Below are 24,783 nucleotides of genomic sequence, written 5' to 3'. Positions count from 1 at the left end.
GCTAGCTCCGAGATTATTGGAAGTTTATAAAGAGGCGAAGGAATTGGGGTGTCTCCCTGGCTCCATGCGAGAAGCACTAGTGATCCCATTGCTGAAGACTGGACAAGCGGGGACGAATGCGGCCTCCTATCGCCCCTTATCGATGCTAACTACAGATTATAAGATCTTGAGTAGGATATTGGCGACTCGCCTATTGCAGCATATGACCACATTGATCCACGAGGATCAAGCTGGTTTTATACCAACCAGGAATACCTCCCTTAGTGTTCGAAGATTGATTAGGATATTAGAGGAGGAGCAGCCGGGGGCGCAACGACCTGTGGTGTTGTCAGAAGATATCGAGAGCATTCAATAGCTTAGAGTGGCTCTACCTGTATTGTATTATATTGTATTGTAATTGCATTTATATAGCGCTTACTACCCCTGATGAGGCGTCGAAGCGCTTTTTTGGCGGGTAGCACGCTACTCCGGGACCCATAGAGGATTAGTGTTGAATTAGTATAGTGAAACATGCAAGTACATTTTAAGTGGTGGATAGGTTAGTCAGTTATTTGGATTTGGAATAATAGCAGAAGGATAGAGTAGGACGAAGGTTTGTATTTATTTATCGCTCGCTTGTTGACGCATGCTATTCAGGGAGCCTATAAAGGATTATTGGTGAATTAATATGGTGAAATATGAGGTAATTTCAGTGGTGGATATTAGTCTGTTACTTGGAGTGAGAAGGATAGCGGATGGATAGAAGGGGAAGAAAGATTTGCAGTCATACAGCACTTGTTACCCCTGATGAGTGTTGAAGCGCTTTTCTGGCGAGTAGCACGCCACTCCGGAGCCCATAAAGGATTAGTGTTGAAAATTAGTATAGTATAAATATGAAGTAATTTGAGTAGTAGATATGTTATTCAGTTATTTGGGCAGTATATTAGTATAGTTGAATATGGAATATGGAATTTGAGAAGTGAACATGTTAGTCTGTTAATTTTGATTGAAAAAGGATAGTGGAGGGATAAAAGAGTGAAGGATTTTTTTTTTTTAAGTCTTAGCAGTAGGAAGAGGCTTTTGGATGAGTAAAAAGGAGTTTTGGAGGGAAGGAGTCAGAGGGGAGAGTTTAGAAATGTATATGTTTCATGCACCTGATTTGGTTGTGTAGTAGTGTTTGTGAGAGGAGGTTGTGACGTAGAGGGGGTGGTGATGTGTTTATGTGTAAAGTGTATGTTGTGTGTAGGAGGGAATGAAGTAGCGGTGAGAGTGTTTATCTTAGACTGGTTTGTTTCAAGAGTTACAAAGTGTGGTGGTGTGCAGTGTGTGTGTTGTGTGTTAGTGTTATTATGGTAGAAGGGATAGGAGGGTGTTTGTTGGACAACTGATGGAAGGATCATTATATATTTGTTAGTGATAAAAGGTGGACTGTTAGGTGTAATTACAGCAGGGAGAGTGTGTCTGAGTGGGATGTAGTTATGTATGGTTTCGATTGGCGTTGTGTTAGTAATGAGTGTATTGGTTAGTGGTATAGGATAGAGTTGTGTACTGTTTGTGGGTGATGGTGGATATGTGTGGTAGTTGGGATAGTAGGGTGTGTAGATGTGGTTTGGTTGGGTTGATGGTGCATGCTGGTACATTATTCTGTGCATAGTGTTGTGCCTGGTGTATATTTGGTGTGAGTGTGTTGCTCTGTTTGTGGTTGTGGATGGTGTGGGCTGGGTATTGTTAAATGAGAAAAGGGACGTATTTCTGGCCCTAGTACCGACCAGTCTCGAACAGGCTCAAACAGGCAACTACCCTTGTCCTCTCTGCCCTTAACAAGCTCAAACAGGCAAATACCCTTGTCCTCTCCGCCCTTAGCCTCGACGCCCTACCACTAGTCCCAACCCAAGTCCAAGCAACCAATGGTACAGGTAGCCCTAGTCCCTACTTCCAATAGAAAGCCTAACCCTACTCTTAGTCCCACAACTGGTCCAACAACCAATCACACCAGAAGCCCTAAATAGCTACTTCCAATTAAAGGTCTAACCCTAGCCCTAGTCCCACCCTACTCCCAACAACCAATAACATAGGAAGCCCTAGTCCCTACTTCCAATAGAAATCCTAACCCTAACCCTAGCCCTAGTCCCAACCCTGCAATGATTGAATCACAGACCGAGAAACCAATCAGAACCCTCAAATCCTCAACCAATGAGGACATTAACCCTAACCCAATAGAAACACCAGATTCAACCACCAATCAGTGTACACATGTGCCAACCACTAGCACACCATATAAGGTCCCAGCAACCTCAGACAGGTTTGCTGGCCAGGGAGTTGGAAGCTGCTTGCTCCTGTTCAGAATCTCCTAGGAGACAGACAGGCTCAATCCACAACTTTGGACTTCTGCAGGTAAAGGCTTCACTAACTCGAAATCTAACAATACTGTTTGAATAAAGCTTTACTCCCCCTGCTGGCCAAAAAAACAAAGTGCACATGCCCCAGTAAATACAGTTTAAACAGCTCACAGAAGCACCCTCTGATGTAGAAAATCCCTGTTGCTGGGCGGGGGGGAGGCAGGGGGGCTGGCCTCACTGGCTTGTGAACACAAAATGGTGGCTGGTACATCAGTTGCCATAAACAGAGAATCAGTGCCATCATATTCTTGGATAGAGCAGGTACTCATGTTACCCCTTGACGGGCTGCTATTCTGCCATCCCCAGCCCTCTATACCTTCTCCACGGCATCCACACCTTTTCCCATGTCTTAACACACCCCCTACTTTTGTACACTGTCTCCTCGGCCCTCTAGCACTAATCGAGATCTAGTTTACACTCCTCCACCTGCAGGGGTGCTGGTGCCCCCCAGCTTCTGTCAATATTGCGTTTTGCCACCCCGCCGACAAGGCCAGCCATAGACCCACATATCTGGACCAGTCTGCATCGCCACAAATCATTAATAAAAGCCATTATGGTTCTAATGGAACAGGCTCTCCCACAACCTCTGACATGACTTACCTGACTTTCCGCCAGAGTGTGGACACCTCGCGACATTCCCACAGTATGTGTGTGAAGGTCCCTTCCTCCCCGCACCCTTTGACACACAGCGCAGACAGGGCCCGACCCCAGGAGCATAGGTGAGTGCAAGGATAGTATGTGCGATGGAGGATCTTGAGCTTTACCAATCGAGGACGCACATAGCCACTTATCTAGAAACTGTGGAGCGCCTCCTGCCAGTCCTCATCATCCATAGACCCTAGATTGTTGACCCAGACCCCCCTAAGAGCAGCCAGGGGATCTGGGAGGTTGTTAATCATTTTGCGATAGATCGTGGAGGTGGGTTTCCCCTGGGGCATCTGACAGTCAATACACTTGAGACACTAGTCTTCTCTGGTAAGTCGTACCTCTGCCCCATGAAACCTGAATGTGCTTGACAACAGGTTGTTTCTGAAATCTTTTGAACCAATGGCCTCCGCCTTATGAGACATTAAGCTTTTTTCCTAGAACAAATGTAACAATGTCCTAGTAGACACGAAGGAAAGTTTAAATTCTCTTTCCCGGGAACCCTAGGGAAAGGGCAGTCCAAGAGGTCAACCAATCGGCATCCACGCATATCCTCAGGGTCCGGGGATTGCTGGGATATCTCCTCTTTCTTTGACTGCTAACCGTCCAGTCATCAACGAATTCCATTAGTCTGTTTTAGATGTGTCCGGACCTGAAAGAAGTAAGAGAATATAGAATCAATCAGAACCTAACCATCACAGGGCTGACATACATATTATACCGATGAGAAGCAATGTTATAAGAAAAAAGGGCACAAGGATAATCAACCATCAATACCATTACAGTTATACTCTGAATAGTAACACCCTCAAACAAAAATATTGAGACCAATACTTTTACCTTACGACGTTGCTGGTCCATAGGTTAGGGTGGGAGAAAGCGACTGAATCCTCAGGAACTCTGGGAGGGAATAATTCTTGCCTCCGAGTCCTTAATAGAATTGAAACTTTCCGTTGTGTCTACTAGGAAATGTTTCATTTTATGGCAGGACCGGAGGCGAGGATTTTGCTTGTTCAAAGCTTGTCCACCACCAGCGAAGCCATGTCAATGACCGGTTTAAAGTAGAATCTTTTAAACATCGAGTCTGATGACCAGTAAGTGCCATTGATAATATCCTCGAGACGAGCTCTGAGGGTAAAGGCTTTGGAGGCCATCGCTCCTCTCACTGAATGAGAATCCGAAGTGCGAGATGTCAATGCCCACTTCCCGCATGACCCATCTGACCCATCTTGCTATGGTAGGAGGAGACACAGCCTTAATGGATTTCCTGAGTGAAATCAGCAGCTGGTTTACGCCGTGAGGACAATAGTCATCCATCATGCTCTCATAAGCCTTGAGGCAGCGCACCACACACAACTTAGGGTGCTTATCAAAAGCCAGGTACAAAATTACCCTAGAGTCCGACTTAGTGCGCCGTGAAACATGAAAGGTGACACCTTGGGGGGAAAAAACCCAACAGAGGAGATCCAGAGCTCTCACATCAGAAACCCTCCTGCAGGAGACCAAACAAAGGAGCATGGTCAACTTTGCAGAGAGTTGTTTGCGAGACAGGTACCTATTCGAAGGCCAGGACTTAAAGAGATGTAAACCTTTGTTAACATCCCACAAATGTGAGTACTTAGGCAGGGGAGGCAGGGATAAGCGAATACCCCTCAATAACTTACATACAAAAGGATGTTCCCCCACTGCAGTGCCTGTACCGGATCATGGCCCGCCGAAATCGCTGATCTGTACGAATTTATGGTACGTTAAGCCAAACCCTCTGTGGCCAGGGAAGCCAAGAAATGCAGGACGTGAACCACTTCACACCTCACGGGAACCTGACTCCGGCTAAAGCACCAACCCACCCATCGGGACCTAGCCAAACGGTATTGTTTTTTGTTGCCGTCTGCCCATGCCGATGCCAAGATAGTCTGAGCGTCTCCCGATAAGCCTCGGAGTCTCCAACGTTGCCGGAAATCCGCCAAGCCATGGGGGGCATTCAATTCTGCAGGACTAACGGGTGAGGCCCTCCTTGGGGATCCCGAAGAATCATATGATCGGGGTAGAAGGATTGGTGAATCCCAAGAAAGTTCCAGAAAAACTGGAAACTATACTTGCGACTTCCAATAAGGCGTGATCAGCACTACCTTCGCCTGTTGTTGGCGAACCTGCGCTGAGAGGCACATGATCATCGCAAACGGTGTAAAGGCGTACCCCGTGTCCAGGGACCAGTCCTGAAGAAAGGCGTCTGTTGCTGCCGCCAGAGGATCCGGTTTCCAACTGAAGAACCGGTGAAGCTGATGGTCCGGGCGAGAGGCAAAGAGGTCCACTGAGAAGGGGTCCCAAAGGGCGTGGAGCCTCTGGTATCCAATTGCCATAGACTCACATCCGACCACTCTCTGGAGCACCAGTCCACTACCACATTGGCTGCTCCCGGAAGATACTCCGCTGTCACCGAGACGCTGTTGTCCAGGCAAAAGGACCAAAATTCCTTGGCCATGTCTGCTAGGACCTTGGACTTTGTTACCCCCAGGTGGTTTATGTTGTGGACAGCTGACACATTGTCCATTTTGAGAAGGACATGACAGCTGATCCTGTCCTTCGCCCAGCATTTGATGGTGAAAGAACCGGGCAAGAAGCTCTAAGCAATTGATATGAAGGTGTTGTTTGTCTGCGGACCATTTTCCTCCGATAAAGGAGTCTCCGCAACGCGCCCTCCCCCCGAGCCCGACCTGCTGGCGTCCGACTCTATGACGATGTCCACAGCCAAGCCACAAATGGCCTTCCCGTTCCAGGCCTCCCATGTGGTCCAGCCACCATTGCATTTCCAACCTCAACTCATCTGTGAGGGGAACGAGTTCCGAGTATTGCAGACCCTTTCCTGAGGTGAGTGGCTTTCAGCCTTTGAAGGGCCCTATCCTGGCCACTTACCGAAGAGAGGTGGTGGGCAGGGCCAGCGTGCGTCTGAGCTCTCGACGAATCTTGGAAACTTTCCTGGAGGGGAGACTCAGTGTCTTCTTGACCGAGTCTATAACAAACCCCAGAACCGTCGTCTTTTGGGCCGGAATCAAGAGGGATTTTTTCCCGTTGATGACAAAACCTAGACCCTGTAAGAGGTGCACCGTTGTCTGGAGTTGCTCTGCGAGCAAGGTTTAAGATTGAGCCAAGAGGAGGATGTCATTTAGATAAATCAGGAGGCGGAAGCCTCTTGCTCTGAGGTACTCCACCACAGGCTTGAGCACCTTGGTGTAGCACCAAGGAGCTGAGGAAAGACCGAAAGGCAGCGTTGTGAACTCGTAAACCTGCCCTTTCCACAGGAATTGAAGGAACCTGCGATGCGGGGGAATAATCTGGACGGAAAGGTATGTGTCTTTCAGATCGAGGTTCACCATCCAGTTGTTTCGACGCAGGAGGTCGTGCAGCAGGTGGATTCCCTCCATTTTGAAATGGCGGTAAACCAACCAGCTGTTGAACTCCTTTAGATTCATAACCTGGCGTTGACCCCCATATGTCTTGTCCACTAAAAAGATGTTGCTTAAGAAAACGCTTCGTTGGAGGGAGGAGCACACTATTGCCCCTTTGTGGAGGAGATTTTGAACCTCTTCGTCAACCAGAGCCGTCTGGGCGGACGTGAATACCAGAGGCCATGGCCGGGATTCTGCCTCAGGGTCCCGTAGATCTCTATGTGAAACCCTTTTATGTTCTGAAGGACCCAGGAATCCGAAGTAATGCTCTCCCAATTGTGAGCGAACAAAGCCAACCTGCCCCCCCACCCGCAAATGGGGGTAAGGGGAGAGACTCACCTGATTGATTTTGGAACTGGCCTCTGCCTCTAGTGCCTCTGCCTTTTCCCTTTCTGCGAGACTGTAAGAATTCTTGCTTGGGCTGGTCACCCGCCTTCTTGAAGCCCTTGTTGGGGACTTGAGTGTAGAAGCGGCCGGTCGAGTGCCCCCGGCCACGACCGACCCAGACAATAACTTTGGGTGGAACACTCTTTTAATGGATGCCTGTGCCTTGTCAAGGGTGGTGAAGGTGGACACGAATTCCATGAGCTCCTTCACAAAGGGCTCGCCGAAAAGTCCCCCATCCGCCACTGCTCCTGCCTCTTAGGAGGCCAAGTCCCCTAGTTTTGGGTCCACTTTAAGCAATAAGGAGCGTTGTTTCTCTGCAGCTAGGCCACAGTTTGCATTCCCCAGGAAGACGATAGCTTGCTGGGCCCAGCCTGAGACCGACTCCGGGGAAAGTGCGGTACCAGAGGCCTTTGCCTCCTCCCCAAGATCAAAAATCTTAGTGAGAGGACCGCAGGCGTCCAGGAGCTTGTCCTGGCAAGCTTTCCAGGACCTATCAATCCCTTTCTTGTTATTGCGAATAAACTTTTGGAGGAAGGTGGCCATTCTGGCATCTATCTCGGGGGTGACGGCTACCTTGCCCGGAAGGGCAGGCCGAGGGCACTCCGCCCGCAAGCAGGCCCTAACTTCCTTCTCTAAAGGCTTCCAAATTCTGCTAACGACGAATTGCGTCACTATCTCGCTCGGTCCATATTGATGAATGGGGATGGACAGATCCTCTGGGACGAGCATGTCTGCAGACCCCTCTGGTACACTCTGTGTTGGGTGCCAGGGCCTGGAAGGGCCAGGCTCCTCAAGGGATTCCTCAGGAGACTCATCGCTGTCTTCATCGTCACCTTCAGGGGATAAAGGGATTCCCTCATCTAAGTGATCTACCTGGGGCACAGGGGAACGTGCCAAGAAGGCCGATTTAAGCTGCTCAAAAGCCCCTCCATCCCAGCCGCCTCCGCTTTACGCTTGGGGCATGGGGGGGGGTGGCGTTACCCCGAGGCATAGGCGCAAGCGACCTTCATAATGCGCCTCTCAAAAGGTCCCATGGCTGCAGCGACGGCGTGGTGAATGGAAGCGTCCACCGCGTCGCAAAAATCATCATCCACAGGGAGAACCTGAAAGGTCTCCAACTCAAAAAATTTCCCTTCTATAATAATGTTATGTTATGTTACACTTTCTTATATAGCGCGCGGCTGCCCCAGCAAACGGGCGTCCCGGCGCTTAATCAGAGGAAAGGAGGCATGCGCAGCCACTATAAAAGAACATAACACAACCAGCTACTGACAAAATAGGTGAGTCTTGATGGCCTTCCTAAAAGCCAAAAGGTCATTTAAACTCCGGATCTGCAATGGTAGGGCGTTCCAGAGTTTTGCAGCCAAATAGCGGAAAGAACGCCCTCCCATCCGAGCTAACTTTACTCGAGGAATCACAGCCAGACACTGTCCCACCAATCTAAGAGCTCTACGGGGGGAGTACCTCGTCATCAAGGGGCAGAGCATAGTGGGTGAATCCATTTTCAGAATTTTAAAAGTAAGGCATAAAGTCTTGAAATGGATTCTCTTATCAATAGGAAGCCAATGTAGCTTTGAGAGCGTGTTAGTCACTGATTTGAACCTGGGAAGTCCAGTCAAGGCACGTGCCGCTGCGTTCTGGACGCGTTGTAAACGAACCTTCTCCATCTGGTTAGCTCCCAGAAACAGAGAGCTTGCGTAATCCAATCGTGAGAGGATTGTAGACTGCACCACAAGCTGACGCGTAGGAGGGTCAACATTTTTTAGTATTGGCCTCAAATTCCGCAAGATTCCAAAGCACGAGGCTGCAACTTTCTTTGTGTGGGCAACAAAACTTAATGAGGAGTCAAACCAGACTCCCAGGTTTTTAACTTCGTTTTTAGGTTCTGGAGGGTTGCCAAGAATGTCTGGCCACCATTCCTCACCCCATGCTGCAGCATTTTTGCCGACTACTACTAATGGTGGCAATATCTGACTAGACTGAGAAGTCAGAATTTTTTGGTGAACCTAAAGTTCTTACACTTTTGGCAGGAGTAATCCTGCAATTATTTGGGCTTGCAAGCAAGAAATTCTGGGTAACCAACTCTGGGGCCTTCACCCACTGAGTAAAGGGGTAATCACACTGCCAATGTTACAGGCAGTCACTAAAAGCCTGGGCTGGCCCCTGACGGTAATGACAGCCTTTTTTAAATAATTGACTCACTGGGATTCCTCCGACCCTCAGGCAGGCATCAGGCTACAAATAAAACCGACCTAAAATCGTGTGTCAATGCTTCAGGCTTGCGGGCTTCTCGCTCGGCGGGGACGCAGTGACAGGAACTTCCTGACAGGAAAGCGTTCCCGCCGAGCGAACAAGTTCAAATGCGATGCATGGCACTAGCGCCCTCTGGCGGCCGCTTGTAACACCGCAAGCCCGCACTGAGAACCGCGAAAGGAGCAATGAGAACGCTCCCGCGGTACCACAAACATTAAATACACCTGAAAAGGGAATCGCAGCGCTTGCGTTACAACAGTGAACACAAATCACCATTAAATACACCTGAAAAAGGAAGCGCAGCGCTCACGCTACAACAGTGAACACAAATCACCACGAGGCATAAAAGATCAAGGAAATAGCGCAATAACCAATACACCTGAAAAATGAAGCGCAGCGGTCGCGCTACAATGAACACAAGTCACCACAATACATAAAAGATCAAAGAAATAGCGCAATAACTATAGAGGATAATGGAAGCTACTTATCTGCTGGTGAGCAGGAAAAGAAAGAGGAGATATCCCAGCAATCCCCGGACCCTGAGGACATGCGTGGTGTAGTGTTGGGAAGGGCCCTAGGCCCGCATGGTGGACGGCAGCAATGACATGCACACAGACACCAGTTAGGGGTAGTGGGAATGGCCACGAGCACGTGCGCTCGGCCCCTTTTATTGCCAGTGTCATGTGACACCATGACGTCTGTGGTGGGTGGGTGTAAAGTGTAATACAAACACTCTTGAACACTAGGCCGTGTTCATGCTAGGACTCTACATCCCTCCCATTTTTTAATCGCAAAAACCCACTTACAGAAATCAACCTGTGGGAAAAACAAACTGTATCAGGATGCAGTAAAGTGTTCAACTTCCGCTGAGTCCTTTTATCCGCCGCCGCTTGGCATCACAGATAGTGTTCAATCTGCTGCGGGGAACGTCAGTTCACAGTGGCACTGGTTTGGGGGTGCTCGATGGAACCAGTCTATTGACGACTCTGCGACAAGATTGTCCTCACAGTCCTTCTTTTGCTCACTTCCATGGCGACGGGTGCAGTTGGAGTTCTTGTCATTCGCCGGGGAATAATGCACGATTTCCGGTCTCGGCCTTAGCTTCACTTGTAGTCTGTGTCCTACTTGGCAAAAGGCAGATCCGTTGCAAGGCATCCCTCTCACTAGGATGACCCCTCTCGTCGGTGTTCCCCTGCCACGGGATATCCTTGAGGTCCTCTCTCTCGGATTTGCGCTGGGCTGGATGTGCCACATCAGGTTGCTCCTGCGCCGCCGTCAGTGGGGGTATGTAGCAGACCATGTGCCTCACCTCAGATTCCGCAGCCTCGTCCCGAGGTAGCTGTTGGTTTCTGTCTTTGCTTGCGATGTCTTCGCCCTCCCCGGACCTTTCGGATGGGCGTCGGAGGACCGTCTCTCGTCGCGGGGACTGCGTCCCGGAGGCCTCTGCCCCTGAGTCACCACGGCTGGCATGTGTCCAGTGTCCGTGTGACCCCAAAGGTGGATGTCACAAACAGTCTCGCTTGCTCCTCTCCGCAGATCCTGGGTGTGCGGAAACATCGTCTGTCAGCTGGTCTTCTTTGCCACTGGTGTTCTTCCGGCCTCGTGTTCCTCGCACCGTTGTCCTGGCACTTGTCGCCTCCCTTCTCTTCGGGAGTGTGAGTGGTCTTCCTGCACTCCTCTCTCTTTCCTAAGTTGGTTCACTGTGGGGACGTTGCTTCGCCCTGACTTCTCTTTCTACTCTTAACTGTGGCAACAGGCCACATGGATATACTTCCTTCCTTTTCACGGTGGCAGACGTGCCACTCAGATCTCTTCTTTTCTTTCTTCCTTTTCGCAGTGGCAGACGTGCCACTCGGATCTCTTCTTTTCTTCCTTCCTTTTCGCGGTGGCAGAGGTGCCACTCAGGTCTCTCCTTTTCTTCCTCCCTTTTCACAGTGTCAGACGTGCCACTCAGATCTCTTCTTTTCTTTCTTCCTTTTCGCAGTGGCAGACGTGCCACTCGGATCTCCTTTTCTTCCTCCTGCATCGCGACATCACTTGGTCCGATCTTGTGTCTTCTCTCCTGACCTGGGTCCTCCATGCAGTGCGCGCACTCTGCATGTGTACCCCTGGTCTTGTCCCCGTCTGGGACACTTTCTCCTTCTTCCTCAGCAGCCAGAGTTGGTGTCGCGAACCTTCTTTTCTTGATGCTTTCTTTTCTTGATGCATGTTGGTGACGTTCGGGGGTCCACGTCCGTAGACCTCTTCATGGTTGAACGTCCTGGACCGGTTGGTGGTCCACTTCTGCCGACGCCTGGCAGGTTGCTTTCGGTCGTCCTGTCGGACTTTGCGCTACAACAGTTCCTGGGGACCCGTTGTGGGTCAGCACTTGATGGGCGATCATTCTGCGGATCGGCTCCTGGGAGGCGCCATGGATCTGTCGCGGGTCGGCACTTGATGGGCGATCGTTCTGCGGATCGGCTCCTTGGAGGCGCCATGTCGTGGGGTCGCCCGCGAAGATTGTTCTGCGCGATGGCGCTGCATGCACTCTTCTTTCTGCTTGCGGCGGCTGTGCGTTGCCGCGTGGCGCGTTGATTGCGCACTTACTGTTCAGGGTTCTGGGACGCCTGTTGCGTGACGTTGGGTACTTGCTGCTTTGGCTGTCGTCAGGTACTTGATGCTTCGGACCGTTGGCGGGAGTAGTTGATGCTGCGGTGAGCGCCTGTGGCCACAAGGCGTCGCTGCTCTCTCCGTCCTTCGATCGCGGCAGTCTTTTCCCTGGACGTTCTTCCAGTGCTTGGCAGTCTTTTCCTCCAGACGTCAGTGCTTGGATGTTAAGTGAGACGTTCGCGCCTCTTCCCACGTCGCGTTGGAAGTGGCAGCCGCCGACTCCTTGCTGGTGTGTGTGGGTGTCTTCTGCGCTGTTGCGCACTTTCTTGCTGCGGGAGTTCAGATGCTTTCCCTGGGGGCGCTACTCAGTCTGTTGCCCCTTTGCTGCTGCTGATTGAGCTTGCGTTGTGCAATGCTTGCTTTGTCCTTATGGATGCAGGTGCACTTTTGCTTTTGGCCACTGGGTGGCAGTAACCTTCACTTTGGCACCAGCCTGCCTTGCCTAATACATTCTTCCCTGGTTGAGCACTCTCTTGTCTGTCCCTCAGTGCACACGGGGAGCTGGAGCTGCTGCTGGGACCTGGTGAGTGTCTCTCATTCTGCATATTGTTCTGTTGGTGCAGAGAGGCACAGGCTCATTGTTTGTGCACATGCTGAGTGAGGCACTGTTATTTTAGATCATGGGGTCAATGCTTGCTGTGTGTGCCGGCACTTCCATGTGTGGTTCCTGGTATGCAGGAGAGCATTTGTGTGAGAGGTGAGGTACTGCTCCGTGTCTGTGCACAGGGGTAAGAGTCTTTAGAGTTTTGGTGTGGTACAGCATATCGTTGGCGGCGCTGGCCGCTTACAGGCACTTTATTGTCTTGCCGGGGAAACGAGGAGGTGGGGGCACACTCCTGTTGCCAGCGCCTGTCCTGCCTTCACTTTCCTCAGCCCTCCCGGCCCGCGGCAGCTTTCTGCAGTCCTCACGCGGGCAGGGGGGGGTGTGCCGATACTTCTCTGCTCTGGTGGGGGGGGGCGCGTCGCTCCAGTCACTCTTCCCTTGGCGGGGGGTGCTTGAGGCAGGCCGCGGGTAGGCTCCGCCGGCTCTGCCTTTTTAAATGCTGATGAGGCTCCGGTCTCCCGCCGCAGCAGCTTCACATTCCACACGCTGCGCGGCGGAGACCTGCCACGGACGTCGCAGGCCGCGGGTAGGCTCCGTTGGCTCTGCAGTTTCTTTCCTCTCGGGGGTGCCGTCGGCAGGCCGCGGGTGGGCTCCGCTGGCGCTGCAGAGTCTTCCTTTGGGGGGGCGCTACCGGCGGGCCTCGGGTGGGCTCCGCTGGCCCGGATCACGTTGCGAGGGGGGTCGGGAGGCGGTTAGCTACTCCGCTCCCTCCCCCTCGTTGTTTTTGGTGAATGCGGGTACGGCCGCACTTTATTTCACGCCGTCTTCAGTCTCTGTGCCCCGCCGCTTCTAAGCACACACGCGGCGGGGGCGGGGGACGACTCGGGCAGGCCGCGGGTGGGCTCCGCTGGTCCTGCTTATTTATTGGCACAGTTCATGGCGGGCACTTCGCCCCTGGGGCTCACCTTCGGCCGGCGGGCCAGATGCTCCGTCGCGGTCGCGGCGGGTGGGCTCCGCCCGGCACGTGCACCTCTCCGGTGGTGTTTTCAGCCTCGCGGCCGTCGCAGGTGGGCTCTGGGCGGTCCGCTGTTGCTTGATGGCACTCGTTGGTGGCGGTCGACGCGGGTGGGCTCCGGTCGGCTTGCTGTGGGGCTCCCGGTCACTGCGGGGCTCCGACGTGCCCACCGGCTGCTCGGCGCGCTGCGCCCTGCTACAGGGGATGCCCTCTAGGCGGGCAGCTCTCTTCCCCTTTTCCTGTTTTTGAGCTGTGGGTAGTGGCACGCATGGGCTGCACTACCGGCCTCGTCGCCATTGTAGTGTTGGGAAGGGCCCTAGGCCCGCATGGTGGACGGCAGCAATGACATGCACACAGACACCAGTTAGGGGTAGTGGGAATGGCCACGAGCACGTGCGCTCGGCCCCTTTTATTGCCAGCGTCATGTGACACCATGACGTCTGTGGTGGGTGGGTGTAAAGTGTAATACAAACACTCTTGAACACTAGACCGTGTTCATGCTAGGACTCTACACGTGGGTGCTGATTGGTTGACCTCTTGGACTGCCCTTTCCCTAGGAATCCTGGGAAAGAGAGTTTTTTTCTGGAATGTTAAATCTGCTGGTGTTGGAAAATAAAGAACGCAGAGCATAGTCCTCGCCTCCGGTCCTGCCATAGAATTCTGAAAAGGCGTTGAAGATTTATAATAGGTATAATTTGGCTTCATGTTCTAAAACATAAAAAAGTATTTTGCATTTGGACTAGGTAAGGAAAATAAAAGACCGAAACTTGGCTGATGCATTACTTCAACATACCACTTGCAATTTTGAATATTTTGAAAACAAACGGTTCATCTGTTTTTGTGGAACTGCAAAATAATAGTTACATTAAGTTTTGTGATATTTCTATCTTTTTACCGGGTGCTGCAGGTGTTGTGGCATCTTCTCATAGTCGGTCAGTGTAAAGTTAAAGTTACGTGTAATAAAAAGATCTGTTTTCGTGTTTTTAAAAAAACTTATAAATTCACAGGAAAAACAACTAAAATTAAAGTAATGTTATATTTAGGTGAATGTCAGTGACAACATTAACGTTTTGAACCAAAAAAACAGAAATTCACTAGTTCTAGTTAGCTGAGCTTACTATACCGCACATATTACATTACTCAAGGCATGTTCTATGACATCTGTTATGACATCACTGATGACATCTCAAATGTCTCAGACAAGGAGACGTCAAAGAAGAACCCACTCGTCTTGGACAGTCACTACAGAAAAGTTTGCGCTCCAATAAATCAACAATGCAATTACCTCCATCAAGGATTTCAGATTGTTTTTCAACTTGCAATTGTAGAGAAAACACACGGTCCATCAGCCTGCAAAATAGAGAGAATGCTATTGCATACTACTAACGCGGAAAGGTCGAGGCCCAATGGAAGGAGCTTGTAGGTAATTTGGTGCTTTTACATTCTAAGCAGCAATTAAAAGGGAGAACCATGGACTTTGCAATCAGACCAGGAGACGACGAGAAAGAATCCACCCTCCTTAGACAGTCACTACAGATAAGATTGTGCTACAGTAAATGAACAATGCATTCACATTAATCGAGGATTTCAGATCGTTTTTCAACGTGCAATTGTAGAAAAAACCCACTGTCCATCATCCTGGAGAATGGGGGCCGTCGCATACCACTAATATAAAGCACTATAAAGATGCCTCAGAATTTTGGCCCCAGCACCTCACCAACCACAGCTTCCTTTTTAAATTTTTTTACTTATTTGTTTATTTTAATGTTTAATAGAGTGCGAACTTGACCTGTGAGGTATCAGAGCGCTTTACACAGTTATACGGTAAACAAAGCAAGATAACAAAGCAACATAAACTCAAATGCAGAAATATACAAAGTTTTGGGAGGGGTAGGGTAGCTAAGTGGCATAGGATACAGTTATAGTGGGACCAGTAAAAGCAGAAACAGAAGCCCCACCATTACATATCAGGGTGAGTTGGTAAACTCGGAAGAGGCAATAGTTATGGATTCGATAGACACACTGTGGTAGGTGCAAGCATGTCATTGGCCGAGGAATTTGCCCAGTTTTGGTCTCCTTATTGAAGCGTGATAGAGAGGGGATTTTTCGGATGTCAGGCGGGAGAGAGTTCCAAATTCTTGGTGCTGCTCCCGAGAATGCCCTATTGTAGGTTCTATTTTTCTGAAAGCGAGCAGGTTGGAGCAGGAGGTTTCTAGCGGCCCGGGAGTTCCTAGTTCCTCCAGACATCACCAGTTTCTGCGCCAGATAGGCAGGGGAGTGTGTGTAGAGGGCCTTGTGAGTAATGCATACAATTTTCTGTTGTATTCTGGCCTCCATAGGGAGCCAGTTTAGTGCTTTCAAATGTGGAGAAATGTGGTAAAATTTCCTGGTGCCTGTGAGTAATCTCGCGGCCGCATTGAGGCAAGCTTTTAGAGGAGCCAGAGAAGTTTTGGGTAAACCAGTGAGGGTGGAACACCCATATTCCAGTCTCGATATGAATAGTGCTTGGACTGCCATTTTTAAGTCTAGAGCGTTTATGAAGGGTTTTAGCTTCCACAAGTAGCTCAAGTGGAATCTGGCTGATTTAGCCATTGAGTTGATGTGGTCACGCATGTTCAAGTTACTGTCGAGGAGTATGCCCAAGGATTTGGCAGAGTTCACAGTGGTCGGTACGCTCACAACCCTTTCTCTACTCGACCCGGACTGTGTCTGCCCCACCCCTGTGTCCAGTACACCATCAATATGTATTGTACATGGAAGCGAATCCCAGCCACACAATCCCTAGTTACACTGCCACACAACCAACCCTCACAAACTAAAGTTAGGTCTTAAAGTTGAGCAAGACCATGACGCGAGGGGATCATTCTGCATGCCCTCTGGTCCTATGACCATTTTCTCGGGTGACGGTGGGATCCAATGTGCGCTCATTCATAAATGTACCCTACACCCAGGTCAAACTTCCCCAGACAACAGGACTGAAGTGCATCTTCACCACCCAAACCAGCAAGCGAGGGCATTCCAAACCGGCCCTCTCGAGCCCGGCACACATGAGCACCCCTCCCCCGTCTCCCCACCCCCGCCCCCCAACCACCTCCCCCAGTGGCCTACCAAACAAGCGCACGCCTCCTGGACAACAAACGCCCTATCCAGGGATCGAACTCGGGACCCACGGTCTACGAAACAGACACTCCACCAACCGACCAAGGAGGCATGAGCAAAAGGTCCCTCAATTCAGGCGACACCCCCCCTGGCTGAATGCTACGGCGCAATATAACAGCGCACAGGCCACCGACGGGCAACAGGGGGAGCGGACGGCCAGCGAGCCACAGTGCCACCACAGCTGCCCCAACTGAACACCCGGTAGGACAGACCTCACTGGCGGAGCCACCGCGCGCGGCGCCTCGGGCAGTGCGACAAGCCAGCGACCAAGCACGCGGCTCACCCCAGGCCAGAGCCGAAAACTAGTGCCCCGAAGCACCGCCCTCACGGGACCACACCTGCTGGACCACGCCCGGTCCTAGCTGACCAACGCTACCGCGGCCGGGAAGGGGCTGCCCCCGGACAGAGCTACCAACGAGAAGCACCCCTGCAAGCAAGGAGTGCGGGTACGAACACTCAGAACACGCAGGATCCAGCGTGTTTGGTGTGCTGAGCAAAGCCGTACAGGTACCCATAGGCAAGCTCCAAAACCGTGACCCCTTCCTGTGTGCCCATGGCACCAACAGCCGAACCACAAATTCAGGAGCCCGGACAAGGAGCCACCCACACCCCCATCATCCCGAGCAACAGCGCAGCCCACTCGCGGCCCTGACCCGTCGCTGCTGGCTACCAACCATGCAGATGTTGGGGGTCCCACCGCTAGGGAGCAGCTATTTATGCTGCTCCCCTCCTGCAATCTGTTGATCTGTTTCCCTGCCCGCATCAGTGTGGGTAGGGAAACAGATAAAAAACCTGCTCCCACCCACCGGGAGCAGACGTTGTTGGCTCCCATTCGGCAAGAGGTTAAAAAATGCTTCTTGCAAGTGGGAGCAAACACAAGGTTCCCTGCCCGCGCCAATGCGGGCAGGGAAACTACTGACTCTACAAGTAAGTTAGCCAACTCCAGGGGATGAAGTACCCAGTGCCATAGAGGGCGTTTCACTACCCCTCCATTTTTATCTAAATAGCAGCCCAGGGTCTTTTAAAGTCTCTGGAAGGGAGTGTCATGCTTCCCATTTTTGTTTGCTACGGCCCCGGTGGTGTGCTCTCCTGGGCCTATAGTGGCTCAGGGAGGGGGATGCCTGCCCCTCTCTTATAAACCAGGTGGTGGTCTCCCTTGTGTCTATAATTGGCTCTGGGAGGGGCCGTTATGGCCGCCTCTCCTAATTAAAAGCTGCCCTGGGCTGTCACTGTGTGTTATTTTTATGATCCCTCAGGAGTCTTGTGGGATTGCAGCAAAAATAGCTGGATTTATTTCAGTTTTGGCCCCAAGCAGGGTCCCTCTGGGCACCTACAAGAGGCCTGGGGGTAGGCTATCTCTATCCTACTTCTTACATATTTTGTTCCTTAAACTTCGGCCCAGGAGATTAAGTCCCTGAGTACTTTAATCAATGACAGCAACATTTCTCTGATGTTGCTGGCAGCCAATCAGAGAGCTCGTTCTTGCGGGAGTCAGTTGGTACATGGGAAATAAAGCTTCCTAGGCCAATCAGAATGCTGTATTGAATTGGTGCTCCCGAAAGAGTCTCTCAAGCCTCTCGTGGACCGAACCGTCCAAAAATACATATATTTGTGACTCTTAATTTGTAAACAAAAAAATATATATACTGAACGAAATGACAGCAAATCACAAAAAGCACAATCTGCAGACCAAGATCTAGCTTCCTGACAAACTTGGTGTAATTCCGTTGAGCTGTTTTTGCTGTAGCGCAACCTAAAGAAGTCTATGGAAAATGCATTGGAATTTGTGTTTTGGGAACCCCTCTTTTTTCAGGGCCTCCACTTGAGAGAGGGGGATAAGAAAGAGGCAGATGGGTGTGTTTGGGGGAAAAAGAAAATGTAATAAAATTATTATTTTTAAAAGGAAAAGGCAGATGGGGAGGTTATTCCTCCCCCCCCCAAAAGTTATATATACATACATACATACATACATACATACTCACATTCTCACTTTCCGTCAGGCTCCCTTCACTCTCGACCGGGTGCTTCAATTGTGGGATGACGGACACCACGCTGGTCTCCAAGACCACAGTCTTTGCAGCACAATAAAGTACCAAGCACTCTCAGGAACGTGCCCCAACAAACTTTTATTGGACCATAGTACACACTAGACGCGTTTCGGCTGCCGCCTTTGTCAATAGTGGCCGGCGCCGCCATTAGGCAGATTTAAATACCTATAAACATTACCACAAACAAAGGACTACTGATTAGCCTTAAGTCAGGCATGCCACCATTTGTAAGTGGTCAGTTTCATCATACAGTTGTTGATTGACAGTTGCAATAAAGCCCTGGATGGGCAATTTAAAACAACAATGATATAATCTCAAAACAAAATTATTTTTTAACGTCTGAAAGGAGTATATTATATATATATATATATATATATATATATATATATATATATATATATATATATATATATATATATATACACACAGTAAATCTGCCCCGTATGGGCCTAATTTCCCAGACTTCAGATATGTCCAATGTACATGATTTCACACAGCAAAACGAGCAGATTCATAAGTGCACAGCTAGCTCTTCTCCACTGTTGAGACCCCCTGGTCTTTTGGTCTGATTTTCAATTATATGTCGTGATTCTAGTCTCCGCAGCTTTAGTAGCCTGTTACCTCCTCTTATATCTGCGGATACCTGATCCATACAGAAGAAAATATATATATATATATATATATATATATATATATATATATATATATATATATATATATATATATATATATTTATATATATATATATATATATATCCAGAAAAAGGTTGCCCCCATACGGAAAAGCCTCGCAGATGGATTTAAATTTCTTTCATGAAGGTGCAGCGACAAGATGCCTAAAATCACAGCCAGGTGATTTTTGGGCTGCCACAGCCTTGTTCACAGGCTAGGCAAAGAGTCAACAGCGAAAACTGCAGTCACATATTTTTCTTTCAAAGATGCCCCGCCACAACGGGCCTCTGAGCATTCTGGTGCTTGTAGTGCTGCAAAATAAAATAAAACCCCAGTGGGTCTCGATGTTGCTCACAGTCTCATGCACAAATTATTACCACAGTGGGTTTGCATTCATGTCTTCAACCTGCTTTCTGCCAATACCGGTAGCCTTCATCAGGAAAACCACCAGTCCCAGGTACCACGCACTCGTGGTCCCCAGATCCTCACTTACGCGGTGAGCAGTTCTTACGATGATCAAAGCTGTGGAAGCTAAAACGGGTTGGTTGAGAGTTGCGAATAAAATTCTTCAAAACTCTGCTCTGGAGTGCTGCGTCCTTTGCGAAACAAACATATATGTATGTATCTTCCTACTGGTGGTTGCCAGTAGGTAGTTCTAGTCAGGACCTAGTTTCCATAGGATAAGAGTTGTTTGTTTTGCTTATACCTTTGGGGTCGTTTGATGTATCTTCACAAAATTTTCAAAGCTACTTTGACACTCACTTCAGCTGCTGTTTTGGGGTGATTCTTCAAGCGGGGGCAAGAAAAAGGAGGGTCCCAAAATGAAATCAATTTACAGGATGTTATATAAAACAATGAGGTGTTGATGGTATAAATGTTGCACATCGTCTTTACTGGCAAGGATTTTATGTTAAGAGTGACTAGACAAAACATGCCTCTTTCCAGCAAGGGCAGTTACAACCAGAGGTATTTTATCATTCCTTGAGATTTACCAGGCACCCAAAGCTCTCTGCAGCAGGTGCCTTAACTCTACAAAACATTTTAAAATGCAGTCTTTTGCAACCAGTTAAGCCAGAACAAATTTCCTGTCACACTGTTCCTCGTTGCCATTTTGTTTGTGGCAGAGTTTTCAAAGAATACATGGATATGTTGACTGTCTGATTGCTTTTCATGATGCCGTCCCTCGTGACCCCACTCCTGTCTGTTGCTGTACATTGACCCCCCCCCCCCCAGTTATGGCTAAGAGTAAACTCTTTCTAATTCCAAACTAAATAGATGTCAACGTGTCAGCATTTCGAAATGTAGTTTCATAATTGTTTAGTTGGTTTAGAATTTAGAGGAACATCTGCTGAATATTGAAGCTGTTCGAAGTGAACTTCGTAGTCAGTCTTGTGTTGGTGCTTTCCAGGCAGCGATAGAAAAAGTGAAAGAAAGTGATAAATTGGTGGCCACGAGTAAAATAACGCCGCAGGACAAAGTGAACATGATCAAGCGTGTCGGAACCATGTCTTATGCACTTCAAGGTAAGGCAAACCAGCTTTAAGAATAAAATGTTGTGAAACATGAACAAAATTTATCTGGATAATGGTCCTTTGTGTTTGATTGATGCAACATGTATTTTCTGTCTACATTCTATGTTTAATTCAAAGCTACCTCTTCAACATTTCCTAGTGCTGTGGTGAAGACGCCTCAAATAATTCCATTGTGCCTGACTCAATAAAAGTTAGTGAAAAACATGACATTTAAATATTGCAGAGTGTGTTTGGAAACCTGTCCAACCTTTTAAAGTGCTATAATGTGCAAGTATATCAGAATGTTGGATCTTAACTTGTTCCGCTTAGGTGTGCAAAAATAACTGGTAATATCCATGCTTGTTAATGGGTACCGTTCCTTTGTGGCATCAATGGATGCGACAAACTGGTTAACATTCTTCTACAAGTAAAACAAGTTAAGATTCATGGTTGGTGCATTCTGTCACCAAGACCACCTTCTTGCCAGTTACTGCTATCTCTACAGCATGTTGGAGGGTTAGAAGTTAAAAGAACACTACAATTAAAAAACCTTGCTGCTCAGTTTTGGAGACCTCTTCCTTGAACACAGTAGCTAAATTAAGGTTTAGAATAATAACGATTCAAGTGAAATTCCTATTTTTTATTCTAGCGCTCAGACCCCTGTTTTCAAAAAAGTCATAAGATACGGTCTGTTTTAAACCCAGTAACTGTGATCTTAACTATAGCTGGCATTACTATAGGGTTTTAAGTCCCTGATGAACTCCTATACTTCATAGAAGTTCGGACAGAAGTGGCAATGTAAATAAGACCCTTGCGACAAATGACAAGTAGATTTATTAAAATTACCTCACTGTTGAAAAGAGTCATCCTCCTGCCACCCTGTTTAGGCCTTAGGGCCGACCCACAGACTTGGATTAGCTACTTGGTACCGAAAAATCCCCTCCAAGATAAATTGAGGTTATCCAGTATTGGGGTATCTTTCATAGATTCACATGCCTGAATCATTCCCCGTCGCCGAGGCGGGAGTCCCACGGTATATAAAAAAGCAGTGCTAAAAGTAAATTACAGTAGTAGGCCCTATGAGAAAAGCCTGAGGCCTAGATTGTAGTAGCCTACCTACCTCATTATGCTAAAAAGACCAAAGTCTTTGTTCCAACCAATCAGCTCACAGCACCCCCTAGAACCCTCTCTGCAGAGCCAGTTCTCCTCAGATTTTCACCGCACGTCGTGTGGAAGGGAGTCTCCCTGAATCTTTACTCAGTTTTTCTCTACTTCAGGATGTCTGACAAAAAGGCCTTATTTAAACCTTGCAGAACATGTCAAAAGAAAAGGGTCCATGTTGATGACCAACATAAGGACTGCATTTATTGCCTTTATCCAAAACATGAGGCAAAAAATTGTAAGATCTGCCGCACCTTCCCTTCCAAGACCTTAAGGGATAGGGAGGCCAGAGTCCTTTTATGGCTCAAATCCTCTTCTACTGATGATGAAGACACAGCTTCGACCTCAAGTTAGTGAGCAAGGTCGCAAGAGGATTATCCAAGTGAGGGGAGAAAACATGTTAAAACCTCCCACTCCCCTTTGGGCTCTTCACAGAGATCTCCATCATCTCTCCCTGAAGCCCCAGCTCTCAAGGAATCTACAAAGAAAACTGTGAGTAAGACCTCTTCTGTCTCCTCACCTGTGACTACCATCTCATCTTCTGCTCCTTCGTCGACGGCTATGATTTCCACCACAGCCATCACCTCTCCTATTCCGTCTACTAAGATCTCCCTTGTGACTAAAAGAACCCTCGTCTACGATCCGTCGACGACAGTCTCGTTGTCGAAGAAGCACTCGCCGACGAAGACACCATAGAAGCCCCCGTCGACTAAGTCCTCTACGGTACCGTCGACGAGCATGTCATCGATGAAGAAGCAAGGTCCATCGACGATAAGCCAGTCGATGAAGTCACCGACGAGTCCGTCGACGAGTCCGTGGACGGGACCACCGTCGACATCGAGTCCGTCGACGATGGTCCCGTCGTCGACGCCTGCAACAAACCAGCTATCAATGTCACCATTGTGAACGGTGCCAACAAGACCAATAGATGCAGCTTCAGCAAAGCCTCCAACGACAATAAAGGCTTTTTCTACGCCACTTTCTTCAAAAACTTTTCAATTAATATCGTACCAGAGGCAAGAAGGTTCCTACTTCTCGCCACTTATGCCCTCTCATCTCTTAGAGACTTATGCTCATGAAGAGGAGGAGGATTTTGAGGATGATGACAATGAGGGAGCTTTTGGGATAGCTCACAATCCTTCAGAATTGAACATAAAGTGCCAGGACGATGAGGAGGATGATGACTATTCTGAGCATTACTATCAGGAGGACATTGTATTGCCTCATCAGACAGAATACCAAAGGCGATCCCGTCCTTCAGAATCCAGCCATCTGCCACCGAGCCTCATTCAGGATTTACAGGCCATGCTGGCAGACTATAGACAACGTTTTCCGCCACAGCAGGTCGTGCCTCCACCCGAACCTGCAGTTCCCGTTCCTCAACTTGAGGTTCAACCACCTAGGTCTCCGGTCACGGAGACCTCACAACCTGATTTGCCTACTCAGACCCCGGATACTTCTTTGGATGAAGAAATAGAGGAGGGCGAGTTACCAGATAATCCTCCGTTAGATCCGTGGGATAGTTACGTTATTCCCATGCCGTCTCCACCAACTCCACAACCTTCAGACTCACCACCTGAGACATAGGTGGGTTCCATAATCTTATGCAGCGAGCTGCAACTAGATTTCAACTACCGGTAACAGTGGAACAGACTGAATGTTTTCTTCATGATTTTAAAGAAGAAACTAGGAAGGTGTCTATAGCCATTCCTATTATAGATTATATTTGAAAAGAAGGCATCAAAGTGCTGAAAAATCCTGCTTCTGTGCCGGGCGTGTTACCACGGATTGACAAAAAATATTGCGCTCCTCTCAATAGCCCTTCATGCCTCACTGGACACCCGCGGCCGGATTCGGTCATCTCGCAGGACGCACAACAAAGATCGAAAAACCCAGCCACCCCCATCACTACACCACCAGATAAGGAGGGGCGTCGTTTGGACCTTATCGGTAAAAAAAATTCCACCATGGCTGCTGTCTCGATCAGAGCGGCAAATTCTTTGGCGATTATAGGGCGCTATGATCGCCAAATGTGGTCCGACATGGCTGGTATGATTAATCTAATCACGGAAGATAAAAGGCAGAAGGCTCGCAAGATCTTAATGGAGGGGAAACGTGCAGCTGCAGAAACCATTGACTGCGCTTTGGATATTGCAAATACAAACTTTAGACAACTGGCAGGAGCTGCAGTTCTCAGACGTCAGGGCTGGCTAAAGGCTACCACCTTTCGGCCCGAGGTCCAACTAAAGATTCTGGACATGGCTTATGACGGAGAGTCTCTATTTGGGAAACACATTGACGAGGCTCTCCAGGCAATCAAGACGGACACTGACACCGCAAGATCTCTAGGTTCACTACAGTACAAGCAGGGATCTTTTAGAGGTGCTAGAGGACGTGGATACTCCTCTAGAGAAAGCTATTACCAACAAGGCAGCCAATATCAGCCTCAATACCGGCAGAATTATCAGTCTTCTTATCGCCAGTCCGGAACAGTTAGTTTCTCTCGCCAAGGCGGACGAAAGCGCACAAACAATCAAGGGCGAGACACTCACAAAAAACAGTGAGATCCGCCGGGCGCCAACCTTATTTCTTTCCCTCCCTGTGGGCGCGAAAATATCTGCCTTCCAAAAGCAGTGGCAGCAGATTACATCCGATCAATGGGTGCTGGACCTTGTTCAACATGGACACACCCTGGAGTTTGTCACCAAACCACCAATGACTCCGCCCAGGGGTACCCCTCCACCTCGTCTTCACTTATTGTTCAAGGAAGTTCACTCAATGCTCCTCAAGAACGCTATAGAAAAAGTCCCAGTTCATCAGAGGCGGACAGGCTTCTATTCCCGTTTTTTCCTCATAAAGAACAAATCAGGGGAATGGCGACCGATCTTGACCCTGCACAATCTCAACAGATATCT

General features: G+C 49.0%; 1 protein-coding gene across 2 annotated transcripts in view; it reads left to right on the top strand.

Annotated features, from left to right (window-relative positions):
- The window catches only part of SNX9 (sorting nexin 9), an 884,063-nt gene that overhangs the window by 836,508 nt on the left and 22,772 nt on the right, over positions 1–24,783 (top strand). For both annotated transcript variants that reach the window (XM_078648636.1, XM_078648635.1), the window contains one exon: positions 20,605–20,719. In XM_078648636.1, coding sequence (XP_078504762.1) covers positions 20,605–20,719 — 115 coding nt within the window. The remainder of the gene's footprint in view (positions 1–20,604; positions 20,720–24,783) is intronic.

Source organism: Lissotriton helveticus, chromosome 6 (assembly GCF_964261635.1).
Source record: "Lissotriton helveticus chromosome 6, aLisHel1.1, whole genome shotgun sequence".
Taxonomy (NCBI): Eukaryota; Metazoa; Chordata; class Amphibia; order Caudata; family Salamandridae; genus Lissotriton; species Lissotriton helveticus.
Note: the sequence above shows the minus strand (reverse complement) of the source record. Positions and strands in the feature narration are given on the sequence as shown.